This window comes from Archocentrus centrarchus, chromosome 6 (assembly GCF_007364275.1).
Source record: "Archocentrus centrarchus isolate MPI-CPG fArcCen1 chromosome 6, fArcCen1, whole genome shotgun sequence".
Taxonomy (NCBI): domain Eukaryota; kingdom Metazoa; phylum Chordata; class Actinopteri; order Cichliformes; family Cichlidae; genus Archocentrus; species Archocentrus centrarchus.
This window is the reverse complement of record NC_044351.1, coordinates 18,150,380-18,170,465: the sequence shown is the minus strand read 5'-3', so window position 1 is coordinate 18,170,465 and position 20,086 is coordinate 18,150,380. Positions and strand designations below refer to the sequence as shown.

At 41.7% G+C, this 20,086-nt stretch overlaps 1 protein-coding gene across 4 annotated transcripts in view; it reads left to right on the top strand.

Moving 5' to 3' along the window:
• The window catches only part of eps8l2 (EPS8 signaling adaptor L2), a 28,764-nt gene that overhangs the window by 1,935 nt on the left and 6,743 nt on the right, over positions 1–20,086 (top strand). For 2 of the 4 annotated variants that reach the window (XM_030732446.1, XM_030732448.1), the window contains exons 2-19: positions 3,109–3,159; positions 3,603–3,649; positions 8,379–8,443; positions 10,117–10,278; positions 10,446–10,595; positions 13,432–13,511; positions 13,647–13,756; positions 13,840–13,910; positions 14,022–14,148; positions 14,991–15,079; positions 15,180–15,254; positions 15,861–16,009; positions 16,635–16,803; positions 16,896–16,930; positions 17,017–17,122; positions 17,326–17,448; positions 18,942–19,014; positions 19,122–19,272. In XM_030732446.1, the coding sequence (XP_030588306.1) occupies positions 3,125–3,159; positions 3,603–3,649; positions 8,379–8,443; positions 10,117–10,278; positions 10,446–10,595; positions 13,432–13,511; positions 13,647–13,756; positions 13,840–13,910; positions 14,022–14,148; positions 14,991–15,079; positions 15,180–15,254; positions 15,861–16,009; positions 16,635–16,803; positions 16,896–16,930; positions 17,017–17,122; positions 17,326–17,448; positions 18,942–19,014; positions 19,122–19,272 (1,817 nt within the window). In that variant the 5' untranslated portion in view covers positions 3,109–3,124. Of the gene's footprint in view, positions 1–3,108; positions 3,160–3,455; positions 3,650–7,879; positions 7,931–8,378; positions 8,444–10,116; positions 10,279–10,445; positions 10,596–13,431; positions 13,512–13,646; positions 13,757–13,839; positions 13,911–14,021; positions 14,149–14,990; positions 15,080–15,179; positions 15,255–15,860; positions 16,010–16,634; positions 16,804–16,895; positions 16,931–17,016; positions 17,123–17,325; positions 17,449–18,941; positions 19,015–19,121; positions 19,273–20,086 lie in introns of those variants that run through there. The other 2 variants (XM_030732445.1, XM_030732449.1) reach the window with 2 other exon arrangements.

The following is a 20,086-nucleotide window of genomic DNA, read 5'->3' as shown; positions in this document are numbered from 1 at the left end:
TTGCAGCTATAACAGCTTTAACTCTTCTAGGAAGGCTTTCCCCAAGGTGTAGGAGTGTGTTTGTGTTTATGGGAATTTTTGACCATTCTTCCAAAAGCACATATACGAGGTCAGAGACTGATGCTGGACAAGAAGTCCTGGATCAGAATTTCTGCTCTAATTCATCCCAAAGGTTTTCTGTCAGTTTGAGGTCAAGACTCTGTGCAGGCCAGTCAAGTTCTTCTACACCAAACTCGCTCATCCATGTCTTTATGGTCCTTGCTTTGTGCACTGGTGTGCAGTAACGTTGGAACAGGAGGGGGTCATCCCCAAATTGTTCCCACAAAGTTGGGAGCATGAAATTGTCCAAAATATCTTGGTATGCTGAAGCATTCAGAGTTCCTTTCAGTGGAGCTAAGGGGCCGAGCCCAACTCCTGAAAAACAACCCCACACCATAATCCCCCCCCTCCACCAAACTTTACACTTGGCACAGTGCAGTCAGACAAGTACTGTTCTCCTGACAACCACCAAACCCAGACTTGTCCACCAGATTGCCAGATGGAGAAGTGTGATTCATCACTCCAGAGAACATGTCTCCACTGCTCTAGTCCAGTGGTGGCGTGCTTTACACCACTTCATTCAATGCTTTGCGTTGTGCCTGGTGATGTAAGGCTTGGATGCAGCTGCTGAGCCGTGGAAACCCATTCTATGAAGCTCTCTGTGCACTGTTCTTGAGCTAATCTGAAGGCCACATTAAGTTTGGAGGTCTGTAGCATTTGACTCTGCAGAAAGTTGGTGACCTCTGCACACTACGCACCTCAGCATCAGCTGACCCCACTCTGTTATTTTATGTGGCCTACCACTTCATGACTGAGTTGCTGTCATTCCCAACTGCTTCCACTATGTTATAGTGCCACTAACTCTGAAATATTTAGTAGTGAGGAAATTTCAGGACTAGACTTGTTACACAATTACCACCGTGCTGGAATTCACTGAGCTCCTGAGAGCGAGCCATTCTTTCACAAATGTTTGTAGCAGCAGTCTGCATGCCTAGGTTCTTGGTTTATACACCTGTGGCCATGGAAGTGATTGGAACACCTGAATTCAATGATTTGGATGGGTGAGTGAATATAGTGTACACTTTTACATATGCATGCATATAGATTTGAGTGGGTTTGTGGATTTCAGTGCTTTTTGTGTCTCAAACTGTTAGATGATAATTTTCAATCCAAAACAAATATACCACAAGCCTGAAATTTGAGATTGTACTATAAGGCAGGACTTTGCTGAGCCGGGACTCACACTCCAATAACTTTTTGCCAAAGAAAGTGATTTGATATCAAACCTAATTCTATTATATTGTCAATACTTTTTTTTTTTTTTAAAGTAGAATTGTAGTGCTCTTTTGAGCAAGCAAGATGAACATCCTGCATCCTCTGCTTCTTTTTTGTAAGCAATTATTATGATTATTCAGTGTAATTTCCTCTGAATAAGGGGTTGCCATTATTCAACAACAAGCACAATAAATATAGGTGGTGTGCAGGCGGCCTCTTGCCACGAGGTTCACAACACTTGACACCCTGCCTGTCCTGCTCTGGCTTCACCTCCCTCCTGAAACCTGGCAGCAGGCCAGAACCATGAACAATAGCATTGATAGAAGATGACCTGAGTGATAAAGGCACAAAGAGGAAGTGTATCTTTGTGCAGACTTACTAAAGTAAATACTGCTTCTTTTTGCTTTCCTTTACTTATATGACACTTTGTTGTGGCAGTCTTCAGATAGAAGGAATGGTGCTACAGGTGGCCCTATCTGAATATATAATAATATTTTAACATATACTAAGTATGGTCATGGTTATCTAAATTGTTTTTGTGATTTGCCCCCTCTTTGTTTCAAAAGATCTGAGGAGATTAGCCTTTAGCAAGATTACGTTTATGAGCTGCCAGCAAGATAAGCTTGGGTGACCGCGCCTGCAACATGTAACTGCTATAGCTTGCACATATGTAGTGTAGTGCACTGCTTATTATGAAAGAAACAAATACAGTCTTAACTTAAGAAAGGAGGTAAGGCATGCCACAAGGAAATGTCACAACAGTTTCTTTAAAAAAAAAAAAAAAAAGATACTGGGATGTTTATACCTACCATGGGAAGCACACCCAGTGTCACAGTGTCAGTTTCCCACAGTTTGGTAGCAAAGTTTAAATGCTTTCTGAATGCTCACCTCTATTTGATAATGCAAGCTGAGCTGGCTGCTTAAAGCGATAGGCGGAGTGAGTCTAAGCCTCACTTGAGTTGATAATTAAATGTTTTTCCAACTCACACTTATTAGTGATTAATGCAGTCATAAAAATCACTCTAAAGGTAACCAAGCATTGCCTTCTCTGTTGTGTTTCATCTCTTTACAGTCTACAGTGCAGCTAGTGTCCTTATGGGTTCTTGCAAAATCTCTAGTGTGATAACGCGTTCAATCCAGCGACTGTAAAAAATCACTTATACAGTCATTGGTTCAACCACAGTGTGCAGTGTGGGTATATTATATAACTTTGGGAGCGCATGCCTTGACAGACAGGTTAAAGTCTCCAGGCTGAAAGGTGTGAGAGAGTTGTTGTCTCTCATTTTCTGCTCCCAGTGATCCCTCAGATTTAGATGCAGTACACATTGCTTTGTCTCCTTTGGGGCCATGCATTTATCAAAAACTTGGTGTGTCTGGATGTGAAAGCCAACCAAGTCAATTAATTGCATCTATGCAGATATAGTCTTCAGCAGAGTGGATCTAATTACACAGAGCATGTCAGCCTGCTGTCTGCCATTGTCCCAGATCAGTCTCCAAACTCCCAGCAGTACAGGCCCAACACCTGGCCCTCCACAGTGGAAGGATAGGGTGTGTAGTACAGTATGCTTCAACTTTGCATACTGGATCTGCAACCTTGAGGATGCTCCTTTATAAGCCTATATTCTCCATGGATTCTATATGAGCTCAAAGTGGAATAAGAGGAAAAGGAAAATGCCTGCTTGGAAAAATATTTGAACTGCTTTTAAGACATAACACATGCTTTTTGTGATGTAAAATATTTTCCTTTCTCCACTAGACACTTTCCTCACTCAGCCTGTCGTTTTCTTTATTCAGGTGGATGCCTTAAATCATGAATCACCAGGGATCTCCGGTGAAGCAAGCCAAGTGAGTGTCACATTCCTGCTGCTTCCCCTCTGGATGTTTACCTTTCTGTGTGTTAGCTAATGCTGGGTTATTGCCACACAGGCATGAGAGAATCACTAACCTAGTGTGTAGAAGGTGGTGTGGGTCAGGGACTTTGGGTACACAGCGGCTCTGTTAAAAGTTGTTTGTTTTGCCTGGGTCTCTGGCTCTAGCCTCCCTCCGCGCCCTACACACTCCCCCCCACTCTCCCTCTCTCTCTTTTCCACTCTCCCTTTCTCGCTCTCCCTGATCCATATGCTCAGAATCTCAGGCTAATCTCATCCAGTGCTGGCCAGTCGGCTCTCTACATATCACGTATTTTTTCTGTGCATGTGAAGGGGTTTGTGACACTTAGTATCCCGGGGTGTGGGTCAGAAGATGAAGGGCATGCTGCGTAACCCTGTACCCTCTTCTTGTCATTGCAGTGGAGTGGCCAGATCAGACAGCAAGCTCAGCGCAAAGGCCCTCTATGGTAAGTGGCTTCATGAAAGTTTATTGAGAGGTTACACTGTTTGTCCCTGAAAGAACACTTTCTTGTTTGCTTGTTTGCAGAACTTTGTTGTGACATGCCCTTTTTCTGTGGCGTGACTCACAGCAGACTAGTTAGAGCTTACAGTTTATAATTTAGGAGTCTGGATACTCTTACCTGTCAGGGAACAGTTTAGTGAGAATTTGCTTACGTGCTTGTAAGAATCTGTTGCTGAAAATAGATCCCAGCAAACGCACTGCTTACTTCTATTTTCACCGATTGCTCGATTCACTTAAAAATGAAAATATATATTTGTGACCCATTTTTAAAGATTAACAGCTTCAGTCTAAACAAAATGAGTGGAATATATAACACCCACTTTCTTCATCTCATACTTCTCCAAACTGTTCATAGTCAATCTGAATGGATTGGCGCTGTTACTGACACAAATCACAACAATATTCAATTTGCTATGCAAATGTCTTTGTCAGGAAACTCACTCTGTGGTATTTTGCTGCAGGTATATAGCCTCACTGGACTGTCACAGCCCTCTCCCCAGAGCACAGACACAGATAAGAGGGGCCCCACTGAGTGGGCACATCATCCTCATCCTGCTGACATTAATGCCAGGCATGGTCATGGGAGGGAGGTTGGGCTCCTGATGGGAACTTGAGTTTGCAGCTCTGTGCCAGGCCTTTACTGCAGGGCGGCATTAGCTGCCTAATGCATCAGCCTTTTTTTGTGTTTGCACTTAATCAGATTCTTTGAATTGAGGGATAAGCTTGTATTATTGTAGTGTTCCATTTGCATTGTTATAACACTGATGTGTCATAAGTGCTATTGAACTCAGTAATGTAGCAGTGGCATGATGTGACATTTTAGGTGTTGCATACTTGCATTAGGGTGTGTGTGACTGAAATTTGCTGTTACACTGCAGGGTGTGGCTGTTTTTTAACGTGTGGTTGGAACAGGGTGGGTCTGCCCATTTCTTGCAGGTAAATAAAAGGCACATTGAAAAGTGGAAAGGAAAAGGCGGACTCTGGCCCTCCGGTCCTCCCCTCGTTGCCTCAGATGTTAGCTCAGTGGTCCCTGCCGACACCTCCTTCCACACTGTCAACACAGAGAAACATTTCACAACGTAACAGGCCCAGATAGAAACCAATGCTGAGGTATAATTGGACAAACCCACTTTCCTGCATAGCTGCACTGGTCTAAATTTAGAATGGTCCAAAATGGCAGATGACGCTATTGTAGGGATGCGTGATGTTCCCAAAACTTCTAACTGTGCACCTTGTTGTCTGTGTAAGATATCTGAACCATAAATCATCCAAAAAGCCACAGGATACTCTCACTCTTGTGATCTTTGTGAAGTATCCCACTGTATGTGTGATGAGCTTGTGCTGTTTGGCAGATGGTCGCCACTACCGTCTCACTGCAGGGTGACAGTGAGCCCATCCTTTCTAACCCTGAGAGGCAAGAGAGTGAACAATATTGAGCTCAACCCATAACAGTGCTAGATATTTGGTAGGTCACTGTAGGATGATTGTTCACACTTTACTGAATGAACACTAACATTAACTAAAGCATAACAATCTCCCATATGCAAACCACCCTACCATTCACACAGTGCAGTCCAGCAGAAAAACTAATGCAAATGATGCACAGGTCCTCCCACTAGATCTGTTATCAGCAGCAGCAGCAGCAGCTTTGGGATAAAGCAGAAAGACGCCCCTTAGGATTCATCATCTTTGGATTTCAAACCACCAGGCAGCTGTATCAAGTTTCTTGGGCAGTTTTGAGTTGAGGATCATGTCTCTGGCAGGTAATTTTTTTTGGGGGGGTGAGATTAAATCAACAGGTTCAAATCAGGAGAACTTTTCCTGCTCTGTCGTTTTTCTTGAATGCCCGTGTTGTTATGTTTTGAGATTGTTGAATCTCTGCAATAGAGTCACTACATTTAGTGTAATTTATTTCAGTCAGTGGTGTCTGTCGGTGGTGAGTCAGGAATGAGATGTGCTGATGTGGTCCTTTCTGGCAACATATGGTCAAATCTTTGTGGGTGCAGCAGGAAACTTCCGTATCTAAAGGGTGGTGTGCATTTAAACAAAAGGTCCTGCGCTGGTCCCAACAAGGTGTTGGTGATCGACTGGATATATCATTCTGATGTTGTAATGCAGGGTTTAAATTCTGTCTCGTATTTTTTTTCTTACTGATTCAAAATGCTTTTTGTGTTCTATGGAACATTGTCATTTTTGTTTGTTTTGGATTGCATCCCATTAAAGATTTTAAATAGTATCCAATATAGGATTTTCTGATTGACCTGGGCCATGTATTGTTTTTATAATCTGCCAGGGAGCCATGTTTATCACTGGTCACTGACTCTACAGACCTCTGAGGATCTGCCCATCTGCCTGCTAAGTGGCTCTTATTGCAAGCTGCCGTGGCACTGTGAATTGATTGGCATAAATGTCAGTCATTAATAAGACATGGGGGGGAGCTTGTGTTTCAGAACGACACCTGACGCTTGTGTTTCACCTGTGAGGAGCCAAGCAGAGAGGAAATGAGGAAGAGGAAAAAGAAATGCTTGCATCATTTGGGCAGCGATTGCATAGATATAAAATTGTCCTCTTTAGAAGTCTTATTTCACAACAGGCAAACATGTAGGACCGTAAGAAGCATCTTCATCAGCACAATGGCTTGGACTATCAAATATTGGAATATGCTTTAAAGCATTTTTAAGCATGTGGCGTGGCTGTGAGGTTGAATTGCTGTGGCTAAGGAGTCAGAGCAGGTCAGGTTGGTGGTTCGATCCCTGACTGCTCCAGTCTGCACACCAAAGTATCCCTGGGCAAGATACTGATCCTCGAGTTGCTCCCGATGCATTCATCGGTGTGTGATCGTTAGGTAGACCTCACTTAGATGTAGAAAGTGTTTGTATGAATGTGTGTGTGAATGGGTGAATGAGACATGCTGTATAAAGTGCTTTGAGTGCTCATGTAGATTAGAAAACACTATATACTATATACACTATAACACAGGCCATTTACCATTAATGCACATATTGTTAAGTGTCAGGCAAACAGAGTGGGGTTTGTGTCACTGTAAAGCACACAAACACAAATATGTCTGTATAAGGAGAAAACCTGCACGACCTCAGTGTATTGATTTTATTGGGTGGGGGACAGAGAGCAACTTGATATCTGGAAATGGAGTTGATAAGAACATGTTCTCATTTAACCGTAATTGTTACCTGCAGACTATTCACCTGGTAAATAGGTCAGTGAGCACACTGGCACACTCATTTGTCATCAGCCTGTTTGAAAAGAAAAGCCTGAGCCAACAGCACGCTCAGTTCCCACAGCACACTGGAACAATGCTGATTTGAGTTTCAGTGTCTGGATGTGCATCTAACTAAAAGTGTCATTCAGACTCCATATTGGTCACTGTATGTTGAACTTAGGGTTTGAAAAGCTGTGATGACATTTTAATTTTTTTTTTTAAAGCTGCCGTAATTTCTATTTTTATCAGTATGCTATTTATAGTGACATTACAAAAACGTGCGTTAGTGTGATGTAAACTATGGAGAGTCATCATCCTAATCTGCAGCTCTCATTGTGTTTACTGAGCTTTACACAGTCTCAAATTGTTTTTACTTGGATCTGATACGTATGTATGAACACAATTTTGCCTTCCACTGTGTGTTTATCTATCCATGTATGCTTTTACTCCACTGGTTTGGGATCATTGTGCTGAAAAATGAAGTCATTGCCAATCGCACGTTTTCCAGATGGAGGAAAACATGTGACGTGGTGACATAGCGGATCAAAATCTGGTGGTACTTTTCTGCGTTCATAATTCCATCAATTTTGTCAAGATCTCCAACACCAGTGGCTGAAATGCAGCCCCAAACCATGACAGAGCCCTTTTCATCCTTGAAAACAAACAAAGAACATTCAACTGAAAATGGTCAGGTACAAGGACTGGACTGAAAATGAGTGAAAAAGCAGCCAATGTCCAAAGAAAAAAAGAAGAGAGAAAGACCTTGAAGAACTATTGCTCACCACTTTGAAAGATTCTAACAAAGTCTGACTCCTTGGAAGCAAAATATAATAAAATGAGGGGCAGCTCAAGACTTTTGCACAGTGTAATATGTTGCTCTTTTAATTTCACCAGTAATGAAAAAAACAAACCATGCAGCTTCATATAGTAATTTCAGCTGTCTCACTACTACAGAACCTTAAGGTGTGGAAACGACTTCATTCTGACTTTTATAACAGCTAAAAGGTAAAGATGGAGAAGTGTGGTGTTGTCACTGATCTTTGACCCTGCAGTAAATCTGTGTCTCTGAATGGTGCACTTATGTTCAGACAGAGACCGCTTTTGTTCTACTCCTTTATCTTAAAATATAATCAAATATCATAAGCCTAAAACCATGATTTTAGTAAGTATGCAATATGTGGGCAAATGGTATAGTTAACATTGGGATTAACAGTTAACCTCTTGGAGAGAATAGAAGGTGCACACATTACGTGTCCCTGTCACTTCCTTATTGCCCTGCTGGTCTTTTCAGCTCACACATTAATGCTTCCTTTCAGCTGCTCACTCTGCTGAAAGGTGCGACTTGTGGAGTTTAGGTCAGTGTTGTTTATATAGCAGCAGTAGGATCGCAGGTGGGACTGAGGAGATTTTTACATTTTGAAATGTAATATTTTTCATCTGTTCTTATCAACAGAGCAGAGGAAAAAATACTCCAACTCCAATTTTATCATGCAGGAGACGTCGCAGTATCATGTGGAGGTAAAATCTTCATTGTTTCATTGCGTTTCGTTCATTTTGATTTAAAATGAAAGCAAAGAAATGTGGACATGGGAAAAACTGGACTAAACAGTTCGAACTCACTCTGTGTATTCATTCATTTATTCAGTGTTATCAGTACATTAACACCCTTTAACTTTACTTCTTATTTAGTTCATAAGGATTTTAGTGCACATTCATGTAAAAAAGTATTTAAATGTTTAAGAACCCTCACTATGAGTGCTCATAGTCGTATTCAGTTGCTTATGGACTTATGTGTTGTTTGTCATTGCTCTGCATTTAAATACAATTTTATTCAACTTTATATACACTGCCGTATAATATAGTAATGTGTTGCTAGATGCGCCTGCAACAAAGATGTAATTTTCAGTGTCCTGTGTTTCTGTCGCATTTATCTGTAAAAAGTGAGAAAAGTTTGGTTTTTTTTGACAGTTTTTAACTTAAAAAGTAAGTAATATCCATATAATGCTGTGAAATTATAGGTTTAAAATACTTGTCAATTAACCTCATGTGCAAAGCCAGATAGCGCTACTATAAAGGTTATGAAGCTTTTATCTCTTTTGCCCAGAGATAAAAGCTGACACACAGGTTCATCGTCTGATTACATTTCACTTACGAGAACTCTGTTATAATAAAATCGGACCTTTGATTGCAGCAGTAGTGAGCTAATCTTGGGAGGACCGAGTCAGAGACGTGCTTTGGGTCAGACATGTTTCTGAACTATGTCCTGTGTCCCTGTGGCTAATATTTCTCCTAATGCCTCCCCATTATCACACATGGGTGCATAATGGTGCAGAAGATAACAATCCTGCTGCCAGCAGCCAGTTAGAGGGTCAAAGTGGCAATAATGCAGTTTTGATCAGATAAAACACAACAGTAACTCATACAGCTAAAAAAAAATACAATGACAGATTTGTATAAAACAAGAGAGTACAGTTAAAGGAATGAGGGCACAGTTTTATTTGTTTTCTTGATGAGAGTTAGATAAGAAGCTCGACTGCCATAACTCTACGTTCTCTATGTAACCAGCTCAGGTTAGCGTGAAGACTGTTGAAAGGGAAGCGGCTCGCCTGGTTAACTGATTAACACGTTATGCTGTACTTCATTATAAAAAAAATAAAGTGTAAAAATAAGCACTGCGGACCCAGACTATTTCTTGGCTGCTCACTTTCATAGGTCTTGTCATTGTGTGTCATTGCATTGTCAGTCAACAGTAAGCAGTTTGCTGCTCCCAGCCAAGAATCACATACTTGGCACATTGTTCTTTTATGACGTTCTAGAAGAGAGATTAAAAAAACAACATATGATGTGTTAATTATCAAACTTTTGAGCTGCTTATAGGCAGAATTTGTTATCCCTTTCTTTCTGTTCTCAGTCCTAATGTTGCAGCCTAAGCCGAGCTAACAGGCTGTAGGGTCCCATTTCATACTGAGCTCACACATTTACAAATTGCATGAATCTTTTCAGCTAACTCTTGTCCCAAGACCAAGTACTGTTCATTGTCTATAGCTAGTTGTCTAGAAGAGTAGATCAAATATATTACAAATTACGACTAAAGACTTTCTTAAGGACACCTTCACTGCTTTCACATACAGCTGCTATTTTTTTTTTAGCTTACTCTCACTCATAGTCATCAACAACTGTTATCTCTGCAGCATCTCTCCACATTTGTTATGGACAAGACAGAGTCCATTGTCACAGTGGACGATGCAATCAAGAAACTGATTCTTCTGGACTCAAAAGATAAAATCTGGACCCAGGAGATGCTCCTCCAGGTCACAGACAAGTCAGTCAGGCTGCTGGATTGTGACACTCAGGTACGACTCCGAGCATCTATCCAAATTTAATTATGCTTTATCGCTCATACAAATCCCTTCGAAGGCTATGTGCATGATTATTTTGTGCTTTTAACTTTATGGGGACTTGCCACACTCAGTGTCTTGCTCTTTCTTTATCTCCACCTCTTTCTGTCTTTCTCCTACAGGAAGAGTTGGAGAACTTCCCTCTCTCCACCATCCACATGTGTCAGCCGGTGCTGAATCAGACCCGTTACCCCTCAGTGCTGCTGCTCGTGTGTCAGGACAAGGACCAGCACAAACCCGACATCCACTTCTTCAACTGCGACGAGGTGGAGGTGGGCATCAGTTTGAATGTTATATGTGTCAACCCCCAAATCAAGCTTTGGGGGTTGACTTTGAACTTAAGGACCATTGTTCCTTCTACAGTAAAGACAATAATTCTACGTTACCTTATTTGATTCATTTCCTGTTATTTCAAGCCATTTAATGGAAAAAGAGGACTACTTTGCTGGTTCAAAAATAAATTTAATTAAAGCCGCAAGCGGCGTTTTACGGCCCTCGCTGCGTGCGCGACCACCAAACCCAGCGCGAGCCGCAAGTGAGCCCCCGCGAACCCCCAGCGAGCCACCTACGAGCTCCGCAAATCTCCAGCCAGCCACCTGCGAGCCCCGCAAACCCCACTGCATGCCGCCTGAGAGCCGCTGCTCCTGCAACCTGCGACCTGCCTTCCCTGCGAACAACGTGCCCTGCAAACAGCCTGCAACCCACCTGCGAGCCACCTGAGATCCCCCTTCAAGCTGTCAGAGAGCCAACTGTTCTGCCAAATGTAATCCCCACTGGCAAAAGATGACAATCTTGGCAAGGATGGACATGATAACACCGTTGAATCTATCTATTTGACTGTGGCGAAGTTTTCTACCTTTTTTCATGCATTTCAGAAAACCTAAATGTGATTCCCACTATCTAATGCTTTTGTTCCATCTGTAGGGGGCACTAGTGCACTTGTTGCTCTGAATCCACAAATCTAAATGAAGTCTTGTACAGTACATAAGGGAAAGGAAAATGCAAGCAAAGTGCAGATAGAGTGCGTGAGTGATTGCGCAATACGTGTGAGAAGGTTGTGGTTTCTCCATAATGATGTCATCTTGACATTGGGGTGGTGGTCACGGCTGCAGCGTGCAAAATAGGGCATAGGTCTGATTGACTTTTCTGATTAGGAGTATCTGACGAACATGTAAAAAAATTTTCATGCATTTCAAAGAAACCAATGCGGTGGACCTCCATACAAAATTTCAGTTTCTTCTGCAGGGGGCGCTATTGCAGCAATCGCCATTGTTTCTCCACGTATGGATTCAGTGTAGGTGTGTTCATAAATTATTCTATTTTGGGGCAGATCGGGCAAAGCACGTGCGATTGATGGCAGGAAAGAGGACGGGAATGTTTGGTCAAACGAACGCCAAATTCAGGGGCCTCATGTGACAAGCCCGTTGAATTGAATACGAAGCCTTCGATAACTTTGGATGCCCTATGTCTCTAGATGATGCAGAGGCATTTTGGTGTTAGCGCGTCAAATGCCCTAGGAGAAGTTCGCGCAAATACGAGGTGTCCAACAGTGCAAAATTGGCAAAAACAGAATTTCAAGCCAAGCTAGCGGATTTCCTGTGGGAATGTGGGCATGGGTCTCATTGACTTTTTTGATCGTGCTGGGGTACAGAATGTTTGTCTCGAATTGCATGCATGTCTGAGAAAGTAAATTGTTGGCTCCCCATATAAACGCAACGCACATTTGCGGTGTGGTGGCGCGTGTGGCGTGCAAAATTGGGCATAGGTCTGATTGCCTTTTCTGACCAGGAGGATCTGAGGATTGTGTACAAAAAGTTTCATGCATACCAGAGAAACTAATTTTGTGGACCCCCATACAAATTTTCATTTTGTTCTGTAGGGGGCGCTATGGCATCAATCGACGTGGTTTCTGCACTTATGGATTCAGTGTAGGTGTGTTCATAAATGATTCCATTTTGGGGCAGATCGGGCAAAGCATGTGCGATTGATGGCAGGAAAGAGGACCAGAATTATTGGTCAAACGAAGGCCAACTTCAGGGGCCTAGTGTGACAAGACAATTGAAATGAATACGAAGCCTTCGATAACTTTAGATGCCCTATGTCTCTAAATGATGCTGAGCCATTTTGGTGTTTGTGGGTCAAATGCTGTAGGAGAAGTTCGCGCAAATACAAGGTGAGCGAAATTGCTGACTCGGCAAAAGCCAAATTTCAAGTGAACCTGGTGGATTTCCTGTGGGTCATGCAGGGGTGCCTCAAGAGGATTTTTTGTTTGTCCTGACATGATCTATGTGTGACGAGAATTTCATGAATCTAGGGCAAACTTGAATTTGGCCTCTCCCATAGGGGCCCGAAAAATGAAATTTCCAGGGGGCGCAGTGGAGCCGTGTTTTTGAGTTAGTTTGTGGCGACATTAAAATACGTAATTTTTCGCCAGACCTGACCACCATACAAAAAATGGTGACTTTTCGCGCATGTTCAGGGGGTCAAATTTAGGTTCAAAGAGAGAGAAAGTATAATAATAATAATAAAGAAAAATAATAATAATAAAGAATAATGGAGAATTCGAGCAAAAACAATTAGGCGTTTTCCCAGTCACCCCGACGCATACCTTTTCGGAAACGTCTCGACCTGACCCACGTCCCTATGAGGTCGGGGGTCACTGGCGACCGCGTCCCATGCGACCGTGGGGATTTTAACGCATTTTGGGGTATGTGGCATAGTGAATCCAATAGGCTCCTCGCCGAGACTTCGTCGGCTCGGGCCTAATTACAATTTTTTAGGCTTCTGTTTTGCTATATCAACTGGTCACAGAGTCAGGACAACTTTCACATCTGTCCTTTACATCTTGAGATATTTCAGATTTGAGTAATGAAAGTTTACAGACACTGACATGCTTTAGAGAGGTGAAACCTGTGTAAAACTTTAAAGATGAGCTTATATGTGTCCTTAAACCCTTCTCGAACTCTTAATGAAGTGTTTACCTGTAAACTTTACTTTTCATTAACAGCTGCATGGCTCGAGTTGACCTACTACACAGGGAGAGAATCTTTAAAGCATTTTCTATTTATGTTGACTTTGATTTTTGTGTCTCTGCCTCACTTTCTTCAGGCTGAGATGGTTCATGCAGACATTGATAGTGCCATTGGAGACATCAAGCATGGGAAGAATATGAGGCTTCAGACTCTGAAGTGAGATTAGTGCTGCTGTTACACACACTCATATGTGTATAAACGCTTCCAGTCAAAGACATATTTATAAAGGTAACTAGTAGTGAGTTCACTTGATGTCAGTGTGATGAAGGTATTCATGCCCCCCTCATTTAGGGTCAACCAGGAGAAAATGAAGCGCCACAGAGAGACTATCCTCCCCCCCTCGGCCCCCAAGGGCCCTCCACCTGCTGCAAGGGGACGAGTGGCAGCCGTGGACACACAGGGTGAGACTTCACACACTGTACATCCTTAACTCACTTTTTATTCTAAATATTTTGTTTAATGGTTTAATGGTCTTTGAATGTAGACCGACGAGCTGTCAGACAGAATGACTCAGAGTCACATGAAAAGCTGGCCCAGCGCATTGAGAAGGATGTGGTGAGTGTTTTTCTTTATCCACTGGGATCAGTGTGATTATACTCCGCTGCTCCTTTCATGTCTCATGTTGCTGTATTCTTCGAAACCTAAATCTCAGCATGTATCCCTCAGCAAATCCTCAACTGTGCCCTGGATGACATAGAGATCTTTGTGGCACAACTGCAGAAGGCAGCAGAGGCCTTTGCTCAGCTCAACCAGCGCAACAAGAGTAAGAAGAATAAGAAGAAAGGACCAGCAGGTCTGTCTCCCTTTCTTCTCATGTGGTGGCACGAATGCAGTGACAATATGTTCATATTGCTCACGTCGCCATGTTTGTCTCTCTTTGTGTCCTGTGGTCAAGGACTCTCATCCACTGATGTATGTGTTGTAGTAGTGGCTAGTTTGGGCTTCTTTTAAGTCATGCAGTTCATATTGTACAATTCTCATAACTGGGGTAATATTATTACTTAAAATCTAGTCCAAATTCTTCCACTTTGAAAGGCTCAAATACCAAAACAAACCAATATTCAGTTTGATTTTATTTGGAGGCTGTGCGAGATCTCAAAGCAATCTGAGCAAAGTAATAATATTACTGTAAATTTTGCTGAGTAATGTTTTACTGCCCAGTGCTTTTATTAATGTGATGCTTTATGTCAACGCACGTGCAGTTAAACATAATGTACGTTTTACATGTGACACTAAAAAAAAAAACAATGTCTTTGTGTGGGCAAACACACAAGCAGGTAAGTTTTCCCACATCATCTGGTAATAACGATGTCTGATGATGGCTGATGTGTGGTCAGGTGTGCTCACAGGCTCTGTTTAGGGAATTTGTTTCTCAATATACCACATTCTCTGTTACTCTCTGGCCAAGGTGAACTTTTTAGCTATCTGCTAACTACCCATTTCTGGATCTCTATCCTTTATTTCATTGAAAACGAAAACAATAAGTTTTCGTCTAGATGAGCAAAAAGCATTCAGGTTTATGACTTTGAACTCTGGCCAGAAAGTGAAAATGGTTTCCCATCTGTATTGTATCTGTGTGGCCAGCGGGTAACTTTGGAGTCTTTGTGTGGTCATTGTTGCTCTGGTTGTTTGCAGAGGGCATGCTGACCCTGCGAGCCAAGCCCCCCACTGAAGCAGAGTTCATTGATAGCCTGCAGAAACTGAAGCTTGCCTTCAACCTCTTGGTGAGATATCACAGCTCCTAACCTCCCTCATTCATCAGCCGCTTTCTCTCTCTCTCCTCATCACCTCATTACTGTGTATCTGTCACTGCGCTCCCTGCAGGCCAAACTGAAGAAACACATTCAGAACCCAAGTGCGTCTGAGCTGGTTCATTTTCTCTTTGGCCCTCTGGAACTGGTAAGAGCTTGTCTGATCTCAGATAAGTGGATTATGATAAAAGTCAACAATATACTATGTACATCCATGTTGCACTGTTACCTTTCCAACTTCAGTGTTTGACTGAGCACAGCCCACAGGCATATCTGATGAGAACACATTAGGCCTTTTTAAAATTCACAGAATGAGAACCGTTCAGCTCTTGCATTTTTTGCCACCAGGCATTCCACTTTTTGCTTTGTAACACACCCACTAAACTCTCACCAGACTGGAGCAACGTGGCTTTCAGCTGTAATACAGGTGCAGTCGCACTTACATAATGTTGGTTTTCCAAACCACAGTGTTCAGCCACACCTTCGATACTGCTGGATGGAAACTCAGAACTGTGACCAAGCTCTATTGATATGGTGCAGTAATCTCTGGACAGATTTGATTTGTTTTATGCAGTTGAGATAAAGTAATCACCTCATATGGCTTGACCGCTAATTGTCCTCTGCAATCAGTCTTTAAACACAGAAGCTCAAAATACCCCGAGTAGCTCCAGATCTGAATTTTAAACATTTATAAAAGCAGAGTTTACTTTTTTGCAAAAAAGAGCTGTAGGTGATACACTGAGTGTATGTACAGGTGCTGCAGAGCTGTGGAGGTCCTGAGCTGCCGCGGTCAGTCATTGCTCCTCACTTGTGTAAAGATGCTGTTGACTTCCTGCGAGGACACCTCACCCCAAAAGAAATGACCATCTTTGAGCTGCTTGGGGAAAGATGGACCAAACCCAGGTATGCGTGCAGTTTATTGATACCTGTGGAAAATGCTGAACTGTGATGATGCTTTTTTACAGTTACAATTAAAGAAACAACAAACAGGTAAATAAAAAGTTGTTTTGCAATGTTTTATTTTTACATGAGTGTTTAATTTGATATATGACAATTAAAAAAATCCTTCCTTTAAGGTGAACTAACCTCAGGAGACTGTCCTGAAACTAAATTAAGTCAAAGCTGACTTATGTCAGGGGAACATATGTACATACAGTACCAGTCTAAAGTTTAGACACACTCACCCATTCATGCATGCAGAACTGCATTGACTTTTGGATTTGTTTTTGAGAGTTAAGAGAGATTTATGAACAATAGGACTGAGGCCTAACTTTTAATTTTTGAATGTGAAGTATGTAAGAATATAAAGTAAAGTAATGGAAAGTATTCCCTATCTTAAGTAGCATTTGTAAGAAACAAAAAAGGAGCTCCAGCTCCCACTGAACATTACAGTGTCCTCATTGACACGAATGGCAATGACCAGTTCAGCACTGGTCAATACTGGTCATTCAGTACTGCTGGCTCTGTCTGCACAGCAGTGTAGCTCGAATGCTAACTTTTGAGCATCCCTTCACTCGTCTTCCTGCAGAGCCGAGTGGCCGAGGGATCAGTGCGCTCCTCCTTATTACCCAAAGTTTCGGAATGGCTGGGAGCCGCCTGCAGAGCTTTTCTTGACGTCTCCATGGGAAACTGAGGGACCCTCGGGCCCCTCAGTTTCCCCGACAAGCCCCAGTTACAGCAAACACGCAACTGAGGATGTAAGGCTTTTATTAAATGGTTACTGTCTATGGGAAAAAAATGCTCGTGGCTGTACAATTATTTATTTATTTTGTGTGGGGTTCTTTTCTAGTTTTACAGGTCTCATTCCTCAAGCTCCTCAAATGGGTAAGTAATGAGATCCTTTGCACACTTTCGTGTTTTTCCTCGAGATATTGAATGATGTCAAACTTTGATATCCTGTGTCTACACAGGTCCTTCAATGGGATACCGCAGCCTCCCAAATATGCCAAAATTCGCTACAGCTTCGTCGCACGGAATGCCAACGAACTGTCAGTGCTGCAGGATGAAATCCTCGAGGTTGCAAAGACATTTTTTTCACCCTTCTTGTGCAGTGTGTAATTTGAACCAATGTGATATTACACTGTAACACCTAGATACACCCTAACCCGAAAACTGTCCAGTGCTGGAACATGAATTGAGCAGCAAAGCAGCTGCACACAGGTTAAGAGTCTCTCACCAGTTCCAGTACAGAGGAGTGATGTGCAAACTGTCTTTTGCAGGTGTTAGAGGATGAAAAACAGTGGTGGAAACTACGGAACAGGAGTGGGCAGGCCGGTTATGTTCCATATAACATCCTGGATGTTGTGACAATAGAAGAGCCAGAGCTCTCCCACCCCTACCAGGTGACCTACATGCTGCCTATCTGCATCTTTCCAAAACTCTTTTTGGTTTTATTTGAAATAATTTAACATTTTACATTTTACTGTTTCTTTAGGAAACCCAAAGTACGTTTAGGATCCTTTCTAGTCATGACACCACAGTTCCAAAGTCCATATGACAACTATAAAGCATTCTTGACAGTTAGATTAGATTGATTTTGATTTGATGGGAAAAATAGTTTATCAAATTTAGGTCAAATTATGAAACAAATTTGACTTGTTGGTCCATCAGGCCCAAAGGCCGATGAGCTCATCAGTCACTCCACAATTCACAAGAATTGCTGCTCCTGTTGGAGTATTTGTCAGCGTTTAGTGAAACATGCACACAGTGATCACCTAATGCCTCGTGCTGAAGTTCAAGGTCAGAGTCATAGGGGTTGTTTTGCGAGCACTTTTCCATTTTCACAAGAATCGCTACTGTTCCTAGAATGCTGGTCAGATTTTAGTGATTAATTTGTCCTGAATATGAATCTTTGTCTCCTTGACTTCTTAGTGGATTTTAATTCTCATTAGTTTGTACAATACAGTCAACCAGTTATGTAGCTTTCTTTCTGTTCTTCAAGCATTGCAGTAAGTTGTTGTTTTGTGTTTAAACTCCAAATATGTAAATTAGTGCATGATGTAATATAGCTACATTGAGTAACTTTTCACATACCTCTGTAGCCTGCTCCTCGTTATTGCTTGTGGCATTAGGACTACCGATATAATTCAGATTAATCCCTGACTAAACTTTCAGCAGTCAGGTTATATTTTGGGCAGTGTGGGCACCAGACTGTGACAAGGAGAAGAGTATGTGTAATAAAAGAAGGTCATTTTAAGAAGGTCATTTTAAGTGTATCTGCTGCATTAAGTTTTAATCTTTCTTTCTTTTCTTTTGGCAAGTATTTGTTAAGATACCAGCTTGTTTGAATGTCAGTAAATACAGAATTTAATGCAGCCACGGGACAGGACAGATAATGTTTTTCACAGTTTTTTCTTCACCTTTGTTTACACTGTACTAAGCCATGTTGTCTTGACTTGCTTTGACTTCAGCTGTAATCTTATCTTCACTGAAAAGCCCAGGCATGTTGCCTAAAAAAGTGTTGTGATGGATTCACACAAGAGCTAATAAGCTCTATAGGTTTAAGAGAAGGGTCAAAGTTTCTTTATCACTGCTTAATGATGAAGTTCTTTATCAGGATGGTACTTCCGGGACAAAAGTGTAATTATCCTTTTATTATGGAGCTGTAATAAAGTTACGTAAATTACAAAAATTCTGCATTCTTATAGATTTCTGCTGCTCGCATAAAGCAATACTTAAGCAGTCACTCATGTGAAAGGCTCCCACCTGTATTTTTCTTTTGGCTACTTGGCAAAGATTAATCAAACAGTATTAAAGACAAACCTTGTTTGTTTTTTTTAAATAGTACCAGCTTTGATTGCTTTCTCATGAACTGTGTTTGTTTTTGAATGTGTAGCAAGGTTATGGCCCGTCCTCTCCTAAGTCTCGGAGCCCTGGAAATAGCTTCAAGGAAAGACCTAAGAGTGAAAGTAAGAGATCAAAAAAGTACTTTGAAATTATAGATTTTTTTTAAGAAAGACCTCCAAGTAACTGCCCTTACTCTGACATTTGTCACCATCATTTTTCTCTGCTGCAGTGATAGAGGAGCTGTTGACTAAAATCAATAACAAGCAGACCCCAAGGAAGCTACATGTGGAACGGCCATCGAGCATTCAAGTGCCGCTCAGTTCTGACTCAAAACCAGAGCAGGTCACCACATGGCTCAGTTCAAAAGGCTTCTCAAAATCGTAAGTCACCAACAATACTCATTGATCCACCCGATCATAATACCTCACCATGCTTTTAAAGCATTGATCTTACAGCCTGTGGGCCAAATCAGGCCCACCATAGGGTGCCAACAAGATTTCTGATTTATTAAGTAGAATTGGGTTAAAGGTTCAAGTTATGTTTGATGTGATATAAGCCTTTTTTAAAAAAAGCAACAAAAGGATTTGCAAATTAAATAATTACAGTAAAAGCCAGTATAATTGTTCCAAGTTAATAGTTAATAAGTCACTTTTTTGAAAATAAATAATTTGAGAGACAGAGGATTTTTAATGTGCATTAACTTTATTTGCTCATTATCTGTCCTAGAAAGCAACTTGAGTATCATTCGCTGAATTTCATGTCTTTGCTGACCTCCAGTGGTTTAATTTGCTACCTCGCCGCAGTGTTGTAGCCTACAGGTGTATTGTGGTGCTCTGCTACTGCTGCAATAAAGCAGTCAGTGGGTGTTGGTGTTGCTATTTAAGTTCTTTTTTACAGAAACAGATATATACAGCGGGGCATGAGGGATGGTAGTGGTCTGCTACTTTACCTAACCATAGAAACATAACCATGAAGCCTGTTAGCATTTAGCTCAAAGCTATGCTGTGTCTAAGTACACCAACACTGAGCCAGTAACATCGCCCAGGTGCTGAAACTGACACACCTTTAAGAAATCTAATGTGAATAATGTTTTTGATGACACCTATTCTTTTCCTGCCGTGACATGTTACACTGCCACAAAAACGTCCTTTTAGCAGTGCATTTTCTTCTAGAAGCAATGTTGCATCAGTGAAT